Source organism: Dipodomys spectabilis, unplaced genomic scaffold (assembly GCF_019054845.1).
Source record: "Dipodomys spectabilis isolate Male_0828 unplaced genomic scaffold, ASM1905484v1 ptg000006l, whole genome shotgun sequence".
NCBI classification, from domain to species: Eukaryota; Metazoa; Chordata; class Mammalia; order Rodentia; family Heteromyidae; genus Dipodomys; species Dipodomys spectabilis.
The window spans coordinates 11,360,921-11,376,631 of record NW_024870683.1 but is presented as its reverse complement, the minus strand read 5'-3'; the positions used below and the strand labels follow the sequence as shown (position 1 = coordinate 11,376,631).

General features: G+C 36.3%; 1 protein-coding gene across 2 annotated transcripts in view; it reads right to left on the bottom strand.

The window, feature by feature from the left end:
• Tgfbr1 (transforming growth factor beta receptor 1) overlaps positions 1–15,711 on the bottom strand; it is a 63,072-nt gene that overhangs the window by 11,560 nt on the left and 35,801 nt on the right. For both annotated transcript variants that reach the window (XM_042695352.1, XM_042695347.1), the window contains exons 5-9: positions 11,743–11,910; positions 10,813–10,969; positions 9,037–9,161; positions 7,748–7,878; positions 6,037–6,158 (exon numbers count right to left, since the gene is read on the bottom strand). In XM_042695352.1, coding sequence (XP_042551286.1) covers positions 6,037–6,158; positions 7,748–7,878; positions 9,037–9,161; positions 10,813–10,969; positions 11,743–11,910 — 703 coding nt within the window. The remainder of the gene's footprint in view (positions 1–6,036; positions 6,159–7,747; positions 7,879–9,036; positions 9,162–10,812; positions 10,970–11,742; positions 11,911–15,711) is intronic.

The window sequence follows — 15,711 nt, the reverse complement described above, 5'->3', positions numbered from 1 at the left end:
AGATTTTTGCATTTGTTTATTATCTTCATTATCTTCTTAAGGTATTCATTTTAAAAACTACAAAATTTTCATTAAATCACTACTCTAGATGCATTTCATTATCATTCAGTGGAAATTATCTTCATTATACATTGAAATTTCTACTTTGGTTATTTAAAAGTGTTTGTATATTTCAAGACCTGCAAAATGTGTTGACCACTTCTTAGTTTCAATTTCTTTTCTATTATTTCAGTCCTTTTAAAATTCCTTCCGAATTGTTTTATGGCACAGCATATGGTCTTTCATGTCAATGTTTTATGCACACATGGGGAAAAAATGTATTGTTCTGATGGGAGTTATATCAGGACAAATTAGCCAACAGCAGTGTCATGTACATGTGTGTGTACTGGGGCTTGAACTCAAGGACTGAGCACTGTCCATTATTTTTTCACTTAGTTGTCACTCTGCCACTTGAGCTACAGCTCTGCTTTCTGCCTTCTGCTGGTTAATAAGCTGGAGATTGAGTTTTCTGTGCTTTTTCTGCCCAGACTGGCTTCTGAAGCTAAAGTGTGCCTCTGCGGATCCCAGATAGTTGATATTATTTTTTATTTTAATGATCTTGATCAATTCTAGCCTTTGAGTGTTCAGTTCATTTCATATCTAATGTATTTTTGCTTCTCTGGTTCATCGTCTTTGAAGTGACTTTGACCTAATGACTTTTGTCTTTAAAACAAGTATAGCTCAGCCTTTTCTCTTCTTATCTTCTCGCAATTTAAAAATGCTTGCACATCTTAATAGCCAGTATTGTCTTAGATCTGCAAATGGGTCAACACATTCAAGCCTCAGCACAATCCTCTTTATAATTGTAACCCTCTTCCAGAAACTGCTTGGTCTGCCCACCCACAGTCCATCTGCTTCCTGTCCTTATTTTGGTTTCCTTGGGCATACAGAGAATGCTTGTCTTCTTGTACTATGTCAGTTTGTGGGCTGGCACTCACCAGTTTTTCTAGAAAGTCTAGAGGGTTTAAGAAATAACCAGGATTTGGGGAGATCTATCAGACACAGAAAGACATCTTTCTGCCTTTTATGTTTCCTATTTTTAGTATGCTGCCATTCCAATTCATTTTTTTTTTTAGTATGTTACAGTGGTTGCTGCAATAATATGTGTCTCAAATTATCCTAGTCTTCTCTAGATTAAGGCTAATGTAATTCCAATAAAAATAGCTTTGTTCTAATATCACTTTATTTCTACACTGCACTTCTGATATATACCTCACAATAGTGTTATAATTAGTTTTATATAATTTACTGCCATTTAAAGAAGGAAAACTAAACCTATTTATTATGGTAGGCAAATATATCTATCTCAAAGATTCCCATCTTCTAATTATTTAATCCAGCACAAATCTTGGTACTGCTGTAAAAGGACTTTGCATATTCAATAGAAGCTACTAACTAGGGAGGTTATCCTGGATTTTTCTAAATGGGCCCAGTAAAATAAGATGAACTCTTAAAAGCAGAGGAGGGAAGCTAAAGATTTAGAGGCAGTGGAATAACTAGAGGAGGGTTGAGGCAGAAGGGTGATCAGAGAAAGGAAGTATACAAAGGACTCACCTTTTGTGAGTGGTGTTAATGATAGAAGAGAGGGTCTTGAGCCAATTAAGATTGATGTTTGGTCAAACATCAGCAGAGCAATGGAGACTTCAGTCCTACAACCCCATGGAATAGAATGGAATGAATTCTGACAATAGCCTGAATGAGCTGGAAGCTTATTCATACCCAGCCTCCAGAAAAGAATGCAGCCATTGGCATTTGGGAAAAAGGAATTTATTTGCATTGTTTCCATTTTTCTACTGTAGTGTTAAGAACTTACATAAGCATCACTCTTCTATCTCCTATTTACAGTCATATGGAATATTACTACAAATACAATATATAGTTTTTAAAGACTTATGGGGAAATGCAATTTATGTTCTCTCCTCTTTTACAGGCATCTGAAAATCATTCAACTTAAATGAAAATTTATATGGACATGTTCTGTACATACCTTAAAGGGCAAAGCTTATACTGACAAAATTCAAAAAAATTTGCACAAGTACAATAAAAAACAGTCTAGGTGATGTTATTTGGGGTACAAATATAAACAATACAGTACCGTTCAGTAATTTTGCAAAATAACACTCATACTTTATAGAAATAAAACTGCAAACCTGGAGAATGCTCTGACAAATATTAAACATTATATACACAATGAGGTAAATGTACCTTGGTCTCTTAGAGGTAATTTAAGTTTAAAGCAATTGACATTTTGAAGCATCTCCTTGACATATAAAGAAATATTAAATACCCCATTCCATTGGCACAACGTGAAAAGGGGGTATCAAAACATGGTGCGTGATACTCAATTCACAAATCTTATCAAAAAAAAAAAAAAACAAATTCACTGAAGTTTTTTAAGTGTTAAGAAACAGGTTCAATGTTATTAACCATATTTTTTAAGTTTACGTTTACAAATAAGATTATGTAACAAGACTAAAAATATTGTAATGATAATCCTCACAGCATTCCTAGAAAGAGGGCTCTTGGTACTCCAGCATCCAAACCAGACTTACTAAGCTGCAGTACACATCTAGAAATATTCTTCAGAATCTCTAAATATTTGAGTATTTTCTACAGACTTATGAAAGAACCAGCACTTGGAATCCCCATGCCTTGTAGTTAAAACACTGCCACAATCATGAAACAAAAGAAACAACTGACTTACAATCATTACTTTAGTGCACGGAAAATAAACTTTTGATATGTCTAGAGGGATACTGATTTTGTTGTGCATGCTTATTAGTACTTTATTTTACAAAATAGCCAATATATGACAGTTCTCAGAGAAAAAAAAGTGCTCACACATGTGTGCACTGTGGTTAGGTGACGACTTACACTTTGCAATGAGAACTGAAATCTGGAATTCTTGGTGGCCGGGGCACTGTTCATTAACTCAAGGCACTTCTTGAGCACTATCATTACAGCAGAATTGCAAGCTCAGCTCTTCACACTTTGTGGTCCTTCAAGGGACTACAACAGGCCTTTGCTTCTGTCACAACTTCCATTGCCACAGCTGCTACCTTGCGGTCATCCTATTTCTTATCCATGGCAAAGAGTCAAAGCAAAGCAATTGGCAGGAGCATCCCCAAGCCTCTTTCATTTACTGTCCAGACCCAGAGACTACTACCTACCACATCCAACAACTCAAGGTAATGAAAGTATGTCCCACAATTTCCATCAACCATTTTACCCTTAAGACTCAAAAGCAACCCTTTGGTCAAAAGGCTGAGGTTGGAAAAGGGTCTCTCAGGAGCAAGCAGAAAGGTAGACTGGGAGAAACAGAGCTGAAAATATGAAGGAAGAACCAGGGATATCTACACTCCAGTAAGTCACACTTCTTTCTCTGTCACTACTCTGGAGTATTGACAAGAGTACATAAGTAGGTTAATTTGACAGAAGATACATTTTAGTCATGTTAAATATCAGAAATTAAGCATCTTTAGATAGGCAGTATAAACAAGGATTTTGCTTTTGTGGGACTGAAGTATTATTCAAGTCAAATTTATCTTCTATTATGGCCACAGTAAATGTTCTAGGACATTTTTTAAGTTAATTTTATTTTCAATTTTAGTCAATTGAGATTCATCAAGCTACCCCTACCCCCAAAAGGGAAATTAGCATAGTAACATGTAAACTCAATTTAGAACTAAATTCCAACTTAAAAAAAAAATCCCTGATATATCAAAAGTACATTTATCCACAAAGGCAAGAACAGTATAATTGTAACTCAATCTTTGATGTTATAAGGAATATCTTTAGCAAACATTAATTACCCCATATGAAAGTGAGAAATCATGTATTACAACTTTAAATCAGACAACTTTTGGCATGTTCTTAAAATTATACAAAAATAGTTTTAGTGATAAAATGCATTGGTCCCCTGGGCTTCATAAAGCAGGTCTTAAAGGCTTAGAAATAGCAAACAAAACACCCCAAAACAGTACCTGATCATAGAACTAGAGCTTATTAAGCAGGTAAGTATAAAACAACTATGAAAAACAAACTTCTCAAACTTATTTACTCCAATGAAATCATGGTAACGACAGAGAAAACTCTAATTTGTAGTCAAAATACTGACTTCTAAGCAAATTTTCCCCATTATGTTCCTGACACTAAATTCCTATAAGTCATTCATTCAAAAACTGCTTTGGTTTTAAGACCAAATAGTCTTCCAAATTTATTCTATGTGTAACAGATAAGACATTATCAGAATGTAACTTATTCAGGCATTCATAATCTCTTCCTGACCCAAATACAGTAAAAGGTTCTTCTGACCCCTCTATGGGGAACTGACAACACAGAAATCAAAGCCTGGCCTCACAGCCAGTTTTCCCCTTCTGAATGAGATCACAGTGTTAAAAAAAAAAAAAAAAAAAAGCCTTCGAAAACTGTAAAAGCCCTGCAAACACAGAACTGGAAGTAAAAAAGCAGTCACTAACAAGCTAATTTCAACTTCACATGAAAAAACCATGACAAGTTTACTTTGAACATGTATTTTTAATTAAAAAATATCCTTAAGTGTAAAACCTCTACTCAGAATGTCCTTTAGCTACTACCTCTCCTATTATTAGAGGAGCACTGAATTTATTACGTAACCATGTAGATCAAGCAGTTGCAACATCTTCATGAGATAAGTAAAGACTGAATTAACAGCTGCCTTCCTCAAAGTGAAGCTTACTCTTTTCTAACCTCACAGAGAATCCACCAAACACACTAAGTAAAAAGTGTGACTATGCGACCACCAAACACATCTATTCAATCTATCTCTGCCTGCCTAGAAAAAAGCCTAGTATTTAACATTACCCACATCCTAATCTTCAGTGTAATTACTTTCTTAAAAAAAAATAACACTGTCTTTGATGAGATAAAGAAAAAAAATGGCTTTATAGAATACCACACAACTTTTCACAAGCAGCTAGACAAAACTTCTCCATATAGATAACAGTCTGTTTGCTATAAAGGAACAATTATTAGAGCACTGTAAGCATCTAGAGTGCCACTTGACTTTTCGAAGTTACTCAGATAATACAACCAAACTAAAAAGCTCAATGTGAGAATATTCCAACATGACCATGATAACCATTTACTTATTAATGCCACTGCATTTCTTTAGTGTTTCAAGCACATTTCGGTAGGAAAAAGGCATTTTCAAAATGGAATACTGACAACATACCACAAAACCCTTCTAAAAACAACAACAAAAAGTTTGTGTTACCCCATAAATAACTTCTTGAATTCAAACACTAAAGGATTTAACACAGAGACTTTGTAAGTTCTACTTATTTCCATTAGAAAGACAGAGAAGTGGCACTTACTGGTATAGTACAATCCCATTTTGAAGGCATGTAGTGTTCTGAATATGTGAAAGAACAATAATAGTATACAAAATACAATTGCATAAATTATGTTCCTCACCTCTATATGAGGTCATTTTTAGACTCAAAATACAAGTTTTATAAGTGTTAGTTTTAAGATCCTGAAAAACTATAGAAGACTACATTCAAAGTCTGAAGGAAACTCTTTAGTGGTTCAGAATCCTCTGAGAATGTACTAACCAGGAGTAAATCATTTTCTTGAAAAATAAATGTTTTACATAACTCAACAATCCAGCTCCTTTTCCCTCAAAGATGATCTTCAACAAAGTAGAGTTACCCAAAGTTAAGACCAGCATCATCTTTAAAATAAAAAAAGTTTTGTTAATAAAAACTAAAGGTAGACTACACAATATTTTGAAACTTTCCTGGGAAAGAAGCTTTGATAGTGCACAGAAAAGACCCACATGGCTGTTCCTGGGTCCAGAGAAATCCTGGGAAGTTTTCAATTGACCTTATTACACTGCTGCAAACGGAAGCAATATCTTCTGTTCTCTCTCAGTGAGGTAGAACAACTGACCTCCCAAATGAAAACCCAGGAGAAGATCTGGGAAAAAGTAGAGTTCCAGCAAAGCTGCAGAATTACATTTTGATGCCTTCCTGTTGACTGAGTTGTGACAAAGTTTTCTTAATCCGCAAAGCAGTCAGCCTTGCTGCTCCATTGGCATACCAACATTCTCTCATAATTTTAGCCATCACTCTCAAGGCCTACAAGAAATGTAAGAAAAATAATTAATGCACATACTACTAATGAATGCACAAACCATTCATCTGAGTTAGAATCTCTACCTGTAAATTTTCTTTTAAAATCATATCTGCACATGATTTTTGTTTTAGTGTTACTTCTAGTAGCAAATGAATGGAAATGACTTCCGTTTCCATGTGAAATGGTAAGAGTGCCAGCTGTTAGATAGTCAAGGGAAACTTACTTAGTAGACTTAAAAGGTTAAAAAAAGTTGAACCTTAAACCAGTCTGACAAGAAAAAGAATGAATCTGCTCCTGCTGAGAAATTAACTACAACTCCGTGACTAACCAAAAAACAAAAGAATGTCCTTTGGAAATGTGAGTAGCCAAAGAGGAAGGAGCCAAGAGACTGGTTCCCCCAAAAGATCAATATAGAAGCATGCACAAATGAAAAAACAGAAAGCAGAAAGATGAAGCTTATGTGGTGACTTGAACCTATAAAAACATAGTGAGGTTTTAGAGCCATGAAAATTTTCTGTTTGCTGCTACATAAAATGATAATTATACAGTTATCACTTGTCCAAAGTAATAGAATACACAATAATAACAGTGAACCCCAATGCAGTGCAAGTGATAATGATATATCAAAATAGGCTCATCATTTGTGACCAATGGACTATCTGGAAGATAAAGAGTAATACATGTGTGGGGGTGAGACATACAGGCAACCCATGTGCCTTCAATTTTGCTATGAACTTAAAGCTTTTCATAGAAAAAATGTTCAAAAAACCTCAGATATTATCATTTATCAAATGACGTTACATACAAATTCTCTAACAATGATGACCTGTTTCTCTTCTGTGCCTGCCTGAATACTTAATTATTTATGGAGGTAACATACTTTGTATGATACAGTTTCCCTGGAGTCCTACATTATTTTAAGATGTAGAACCAATTACTTACATGACCACCTTTTTACTCCTAAGCTACAAAATGTCAGATCTAAAAGCTACATTACTACAATAACTGCCACAGTTTTTTAAAACTTTTTGTAAAAGCTAGGAATGAGAAGATGTTGACACTGTTGGAAAGCATTTTCCCCAAACTCTTGGTTAACAGTCACTGGGGCATCAGATAAATAAGAACCCAAAATCATTGGCAACTGCTTCATAATCATCTTAGACAAGTTCTTCATCTTACAAAGGGATATTGAGTTCAGAGAAGTAAAGTGATCTGTCCAAAGTTCCACTGTGAAATAGGAGCCAGACAATTTAGAATACAGGTCTCCTAATTCCTATGAGTATCTGTCCAGTAACTTTAGGTTGCACTCTTGGGAGGGAGATATTCACCTAAAAGGCAGTAGTCTTATTTCATCTGGCAGATCTACTAATGTTGAGATCTGCCAATGGCCATTACAAATACTCTCTGATCCTTTTAATGTACTTAAAGTTGAACATGAAAAGCATACTACTTTAATTCATTGGTTTAAATGCTTTGAAAAAGAAAGAAAATTAAATTCTAATTCTAGTCTGTTTTCCTTAAGGAACAAAATTTCTTCATACTAAACACAAGCAATTTAGAAAATGGATTCGTGTCAAGGAGAAATACTCACTTCACAGCTCTGCCATCTGTTAGGAATATTTGGCCTTAACTTCTGTTCACAAACTACTTTTCTCATTTCTTCAACCGATGGATCAGAAGGTACAAGATCATAATAAGGCAGTTGGTAATCTTCATGAATTCCTACAGTGGTTACAAAAAAATCTATTTCAGCCAATGGCACACAATTACAAGTATCATCTAAGAGGACTGTTACAATGACCCATTACTAAATCAGGTATTAGAACAAAGCACTTATCTGTATCAGCCACAACTGAGATACCATTTGGCTCACACCTTGAAATTAAGCATAGCCATGAGATTGACAAAAGTTATTTATAATGAGGGCTAACTATGAGCTATACTGATCAGGTTGACATTTTCCCCTAAAACCCTATTTGAGAGCAAATAAGGTTTTGTTCAATGATTGTACAAGCCTCTTTCTGGGTACTGGAATATACAGTCTTTATCAATGAGATATGAACTCTGTAAGGGAACTCTGAAATCAAAGTCCCTTCTACTTATATCCCTCAATACTATGTCTATTTGCTACAGTTCCCATACTCTTGTCCCTCAATGCCTTGGGTCAGTCCTAGGTTTTAGCCAAGGCTGGATCTCAAAGCCTAAGATAATTTTTTAATCTGTGTGCCAGTTCTGGGGCTTGAACCCAGGGCCTGGAGTGTTCAAGGCCACACTCCATCACTTAAGCCACAGCACCACTTACAACTTTTTTTGGTGTTAACTGGAGAGAAGAGTCTCACAGACTTTCCTGCCTCAGCTGGCTTTGAACCACAACCCTCAGATCTCAGCCACCTGAATAGCTAGAAATATAGTGTAAGCCACCTGCACCTGGTAAGATATTGTTTCTTCAGTAAACACTGACAAATGCTCTCATCTAAAATGAAACCTAATCTAATGTAGTGGTAACTGCATTACTACTATATTACTCAAGCTGGTGGAAATAACCACAATCTCAAGGGAAAAAAAGTTTGACAAGGTCCAGTTCTGCATGACCTCACAAGCAGCCATTCATTCTAATAACCACAGTCCAAGATAATGAAAGACTTGAGTTCTGATGCTGCCTGAGAGTCAAATGGAAACAAAGTCAATACTAGGATACAGCTATGCACTGGCATGGCTTGTCATTTCCTTTACTCCAGGTTTTAGCATCATTTTTCTTCTGGCATTCTCAGTGATCACCTGTCAGACTGTTAACTGTAGAATTTCATTCAATAAAATGAAGTCAATTCTTGAACAACTTCTGCTCATAATGGACTGTAAAGAAAAAGAAGAGCCATTTACCACCAATGGAACATCGTCGTGCAATTTCCCAGAATACTAAGCCCATTGCATAGATGTCTGCACGTTTGAAGGATTCAAAATGTTTCATATTTATGGAATCATCTAGAACTTCAGGAGCCATGTACCTAAAAAGAAGACAAAATTCTACTTTGTTCAATAGCAACCATATTATTTTTTAACTTTTTAAAAAAAATTTCTTAGGGTTACAAGACGATTATTAACTTTAAAAAAATAGTTCACATTCCTGTTTTTTAAAAAACTTTCCTAAATATATAAAGTACAAAGTAAAATATCCTTCTTTTACCTCCAGTATTAACATTTGAATGAACATCCTGTCCAACATTTCTCTATACATATACATATACACAATTTACAAAAATGAGATCATATCAGACTCAAGAAAAATATCTGAAAACCCAGGCCAGTTTGTAAATAAATGACATCTATTAAATCCCAAGAAATGCTGAAACAGCAGTTTTAAGCTTAACGATAGTTTCACCCTGAGTTCTCAAACCACCTGAAATCTGATTTTGGCTTGTGAAGACACATATACAACAATTATAACTAAATATAACCATATGAATACCAGCTTCATGTACTACGTATGCTAGGACTATGTATTTTAATTTGTAACAATAATTAAACTAAAGCAGGATTTAAAGAATGGCAGAGACTTCAGGGAACAAACAGATAAAAGTGTGTGCAAGCTTTCACGCTGAAACTACATTACAAGGTTATAAAGTTTCAAAGACCCTGCGAAGGTTATAGGTCAAGACCTATAAGACTTGCATGAAGACTTGCAGCAACCTCTGTTGAGGATCTCTTAAGCCAATGAAGAGTTCTGAATTCTCACTGCATCTGGAAATCTAAGTACATTTTAGACAGGCTAAAGCTGCTGGCGTTGTTCAAGGTCTAAGCAGTAGTTTTGAAGAAATGTTCTGCTTGGTAAAAACAAAGGCTTTGGGGTCAGAAATCTGAGCTCTTCAGGTTACCATCCATATGAATTGTTCATATTCTTAACTGGTAGGGTTACCTCAATAGGTTCTCTTGAAAAGATTCCCACATGCCAGGTAGGCACTGTGATGGATACTTGCACTACAAGGCTGCAAACAAGCAGTTTGCAATCCAACAGAACATACAAGACACATAAATGGACAGTTACAGCATAATATGGAAAATGGTGTAGGTTCACTGTGCTATGATAGCCCTTCCTGGACTGAGATCAGAAAAAAAACTTTTCAAGAGTGAGGCTCAGAAAAGGCTTTCTATGAGAAAAGAAGGATGTAAGTTAAAAAAAAAAAAAAAAAGCAAAGGACACAACACATACAATTCTAAGGAAGACAGGTAAGCTAATATATGGGAACAGTTGGACTAGCTACAATACAGCATTTGAGGAAGGCATTAAATAAGCATATGCACATGCGTGCATGCATACGTGCGAGCACACACACACACACACACACACACACACACACACACACACATGAAACCTACTAAGATGGTGGTGAATAGACAATAACCTACAAAAATCAGTTACTATTACAACTAACCTAATTAATGAAAATATTTTCTGGAAGTGCTGTCTTTTATTATCAGACACCTTACTAGTCAGGTAATCTTGGCTTCAGAACAGAAAAGACCATGACACTATATTCCTATGGCCAGTCCAATAAAGTACCAAGTTTGAATTTCAGAAAAGATACACACATACTAATTAGAAGAAGGAAAAGAAACTGATTTCAAGAATCACTAAATACCACTTATTCACAAGTGTACCTTTTTGTTCCTACTCTGTGGTTTGGAGCTATATCAATTGTATCAGTAGCTGAATCATGCCTTACTGCCAGTCCTAAGTCTGCAATACAACAGGTTCCATTCTTCTTCACCAAGATATTCTTTGATTTCAAATCTCTATGAGCAATGGCTGGTTTACCTAAAGAACCAAAAATTAACCATGATTTATTAAGAAGAATTATCAGTCACAATCATCCCCTTTAGGCTCAAAAGTCATCCTCCAGTCATGAAAGCTTTTCTACAACATCACCTGCAACACTTAGACTTTTACTAAACAACCAAGTGACTCACTACACCAAAAGTTGCTGAAATTCTGTCTTTAAAGAAAATGGAAACGATATGATGGGCCAAAATATGATGCTCAAAGAACATAAGTCTCAAAGACTTATAGTGAAAAAAACTGAAGATGAAAAGAGTTATTGGTTTATTGGTGTCTTATGAATTCTTTACAAGAAACCTAATTACAGACTGATATCCCAAGTGTGTGTGTGTGTGTGTGCATGCGCACACGTGCACGCGTGCACGCACATACATGTATGCATGCACGCACATGCATGCATCAATACTGGGATTCAACTCAGGACCAGAGGTTAAGTGTCTCATGGACTTTTCTGTCCAGCTGGCAGATCTCAGCCTCTTGAGTAGCTAGCTTTACAGGCATGAGCCACCAGCACCCAGCTTGAATGCTACATTTTTAAGAATTCACAAAAATATCCATGTTGTTATAATGCCTACAAAAAAAAAAATCTCTAAACAAATTCCCAGGCTTTTAACACTGAGATATTTCTACAGAAACGTTGTTTTCAAGAAGATAAAATCTATCTAAATACCCCTACTGAGGCTGACTTCTATTTAATACACATTACATTCATGATAATTTAAAGTTTAAATAATAACTATTTGAAGAGTTACCTTGGGTACCAACAATCTCCATGTGAAGATGGGCAAGACCACTTGCTGTGGACAAAGCAAGTTTGATCATTCCTTCCACAGTTACTGTGTATCTGTTCAAGTAATCAAATAGGGAGCCATGCTCATGATAATCTGACACCAACCAGAGCTGAGTCCATGTACCATTGTCTGCAAAACAATAATGATGTTTCAGCTGAGTTGTAGAAACTTTATGGCTTATATATTCAAAGTTACAAATCACTATTACTCTCAACTCCATATCATACTACTACAACTTGATTCCCCCTTAAGTTTGAATTTCCTTCACAATCTGTTATATATTGAAGTTTGTTCTATACTTTTACATACGCATTCTTTAGATACTCAGAGTAATCCATTTATTCTTGTTTGTTTGCTTGTTTGTTTTTTTTTGGGGGGGGGGGTCCGGTCGTAGGGCCTGAACTCGGGGCCTGGGCGCTGTCCCTCTGCTCTTCAGCTCAAGGCTAGTGCTCTACCACTTGAGCCACAGTGCCACTTCCGGCTTTTTTTTCTTTTTTGCTTATGTGGTGCTGAGGAATCGAAGCCAGGGCCTCAGGCATGCAAGGCAAGTGATCTACCACTGAGCCACCTTCCCAGCCCCTCCATTTATTCTTGAGATAACGCAAGGATAAATAATATTAAGGAGCCAATGAATTGTAGTCAGTTGACACAGTAGCAAGTCTGGGATTTTAAATGCCTAGACTGGGGCCAGATTAGGAGTTCTACGCCAGTTTTTAAAAATAAAAAAGTAAAAGGAAATAAAAAAAAAAACCCAAAACCCCTAGCAACAGGGAAGGAACTGAGAAGTATCAGGGAGCCTACTTGACCACAATGGGGTTAGAAGGGTAGACAACAAGACAATGAGCCTCCATTAATAGTGATGATCTTTAGCCAAAGACCATGGATATAGTTCACAAAGATACCAAGTAAGAAGTTGGTTTAAAAAACAACAACAACAAAGCAGTGCCTATGACATAAGCAGACTGAACCTAGTTATACCCAAGGTGATTCTGAACCTAAACAACTATGAATATGAATTCTAAAGTTCCTTTGCAAGCTGTTACATGAATTTGAAATGGTAAAGATGCTAGATGGGCTCCTAGGTTAGACCAGTCCACAAAAGATAGGAACTAGAAAAATACAGAATTATAAAGAAAAAAAATGCCTTACAACTTTAAGAGACAGAGTAATTCAGTAAAAGATCTATACTTTACTCATTCTGACCTGGGTTGGGATCAAGGGCCAACCTGTTATCAATTACATGATCACAGACAAGTTTCTTAGCTAAGGCCTCTGATTTTTCTTTATACAAGAATCATATCTTGGGTTGGGAATGTGGCTTAGTGGTAGAGTGCTGGCCTTGCACGCATGAAGCCCTGGATTGGATTCCTCAGTACCACATAAACAGAGTGCTAGCCTTGAGCAAAAGCAGCCCAGGGACAGTGCCCAGGCCCTGAGTTCAAGCCCCAAGACTGGCAAAAAAAAAAAAAAAAAATCATCATATCTTACTCTGTTTTACTTAAGATTTCAAAGAGACCACAGTACTAGACTTTCAAATTGCAGGTAGTACAATGCTTGGCAATTAAGAGCTTAAAATGTGTTTCTTCCCCTCCTATTGGCTATAAAACTGAAGAAAAAATTGACATTCATGAATTTTTTATTTTGAAGGTTGTTACTTCAAGAACAACAACACTGAGTAGAAGAGATTAAGGAAGGAGATGGAACTTCTCAGATTCTAAAGGGGGTTTTCTCATTATTTTCCAAAGAACTAAATTAGTAACCCTAGTTTTTAACTTTTTTTTCATAACCCTTATGACTCTATACAAACCATCTTTTTCTGTAAGTACATGACTAGCTTCCATGACTGAATTTTGAAAGGCTCACAAACATGAAATAAAAAAGAACATAGGTAGGTAGAGTTTTGAGAGGCAACTGACCAGGGAGATAGAGCATAGACAGGGCTGTATGAGATGCAATTAGCCAAGTCAATAAGATAAAGATAAAGGAAAAGGGACCTGGGGTTGGAAGATCTAGGTTCTGAGTAAAGTCCATTAAAGCCTTGACAAAGAAGATAAAAGGAACAGGGAAGAACCAGTAGCGCTAGCTAGGTAGTTCCTACAGTGACCACCAGATGGCAGCATCCATTTACGTGGTTGCTTTTTCTTTTTGTCTTTGTTTTTTGGTCTTTCCTTCTTGGTATTGGGGATTCAACCCAGGATATTGCACTTGCTAGGCAAGCTCTTTGCCTCTGAGCTACATCCCAGCCCTTTTTTCATTTTTCTTCTTTTTCCTTTTTTGGTCCCAGTCCTGAAGCTTCAACTCAGAGCTTCAACTAGATTGTCATGACTTCCCTGCTAAGGCTGTCTTTGAACTGTGATCCTCAAATCTCAGCCTCCCGAGTAGCTAGGATTACAGGTGTGAGCCACTAGCACCTGGCTAGTTGCTGCTTTTTAACAAATGAATCAGTTCAGACACAGCAGCTCTGGCATCTTTGCCCATGTGTCTGCAACTTGCAACATACCCTACTACATGCCCTACTACGTGAGATTTAAGCTTCAAAATACAGATCTAAGTCACTTAGAAGTTGAAATCAGAATAGAAAAACCTTTAAGAGAACAATCAGTATTTGTAGAATTCTAGCCTTCTTATAAAATCAGTAAGATGCTGAAAAAAGTAACAAGAATAAGCTGAGTGTGGTAAATGAGCCATTAATCCCAGGCCTTAGGAGGCTGAGGCAGGAGGATCACGAGTTGAGGCCAGTCTTGCCTATACAAAGAGTTTCAAGCCACCTTGGACTACATAGCAAAACCTTGTTTCAAAAATAAACAAAAAGGAGGAAAGAGAGTAAGAGGGAAAGGATTATGGAAGGATTGAGGGAAGAATTAAGTAGGTCAAAGGAAGAACAAAATAAGAACAAAGGAACTGGTCCAAGTGTGATCATTTTTGTTTATTTTTTAAAAACTTAAATAATATTGAAGTATTAGTAGCCACTGATTATTGCTGCCTACAGCCAATCACTGTCTATTGTCATAATCAAACATTATGTGTCTCTTGTGCTCTAACAAGCATATAATATACTTAGTATGTATTTAGGGAAAACCACTAAAACTTCAATTAGATTCAGCCTCTAAAGCCAGGTTTTAAAGAAAATATAGATGACTAAGAGACATTCCATATTGTCTTTGTAATTAGCAAATTACAGAATTTTATGAGCCCACAGCACCATCCATCTACTTTCTTCAGCAAATAAATTTAAAAAAACAAACACTAAAACAGTTGAGGGAAACCAACGATTTTTTAAGAGCCGTATGAGAAGTATCAACCAAATGCAATATGTGAACTTGGGACTATATCTGAATAAACAACCTGTCTTTTTGGAAAGAGACAACTGCAGAGCTAAACCAGACAGGATATTTGAAAATCATTTAGAGTGGTTGTTTCATAAAAGATACTCTTTTATCACTTAAAGATAAGAGCTGAAATATGGGGGTTTTGCCTTTTTTCCCAGTCATGGGGCTTGAACTCTGGGCTTAGGCGCTGTCCCTGAGCTCTTCAGCTCAAGGTGAGCACTCTACCACTTCAGCCACAGTACCACTTTCCGGTTTTCTGGTGGATAACTGTAAATAAGAATCTCACAGACTATCCTGCCCCAGCTGGCTTTGAACCATGCTCCTCAGATCTCAACCTCCTGAGTAGCTAGGATTACAGGCATGAGCCACCAGCACCCAGCTAAAACTAAAATGTTTATAGATGAAAAGATAGGTAATTTGGGATTGGTTACAAACAATTTGGTTAGATGTAAATACATCAGAGACCAGTGATTGACAGTGAGCTGATAACTGAAGCTGGCTGGTGAAGAAGCAGTATACTATTCTCTACTTTTCCACACGTTGGACATTTCCTGTAAATATACATATATGTATATATATAAAGCAAATATATGTATATAAA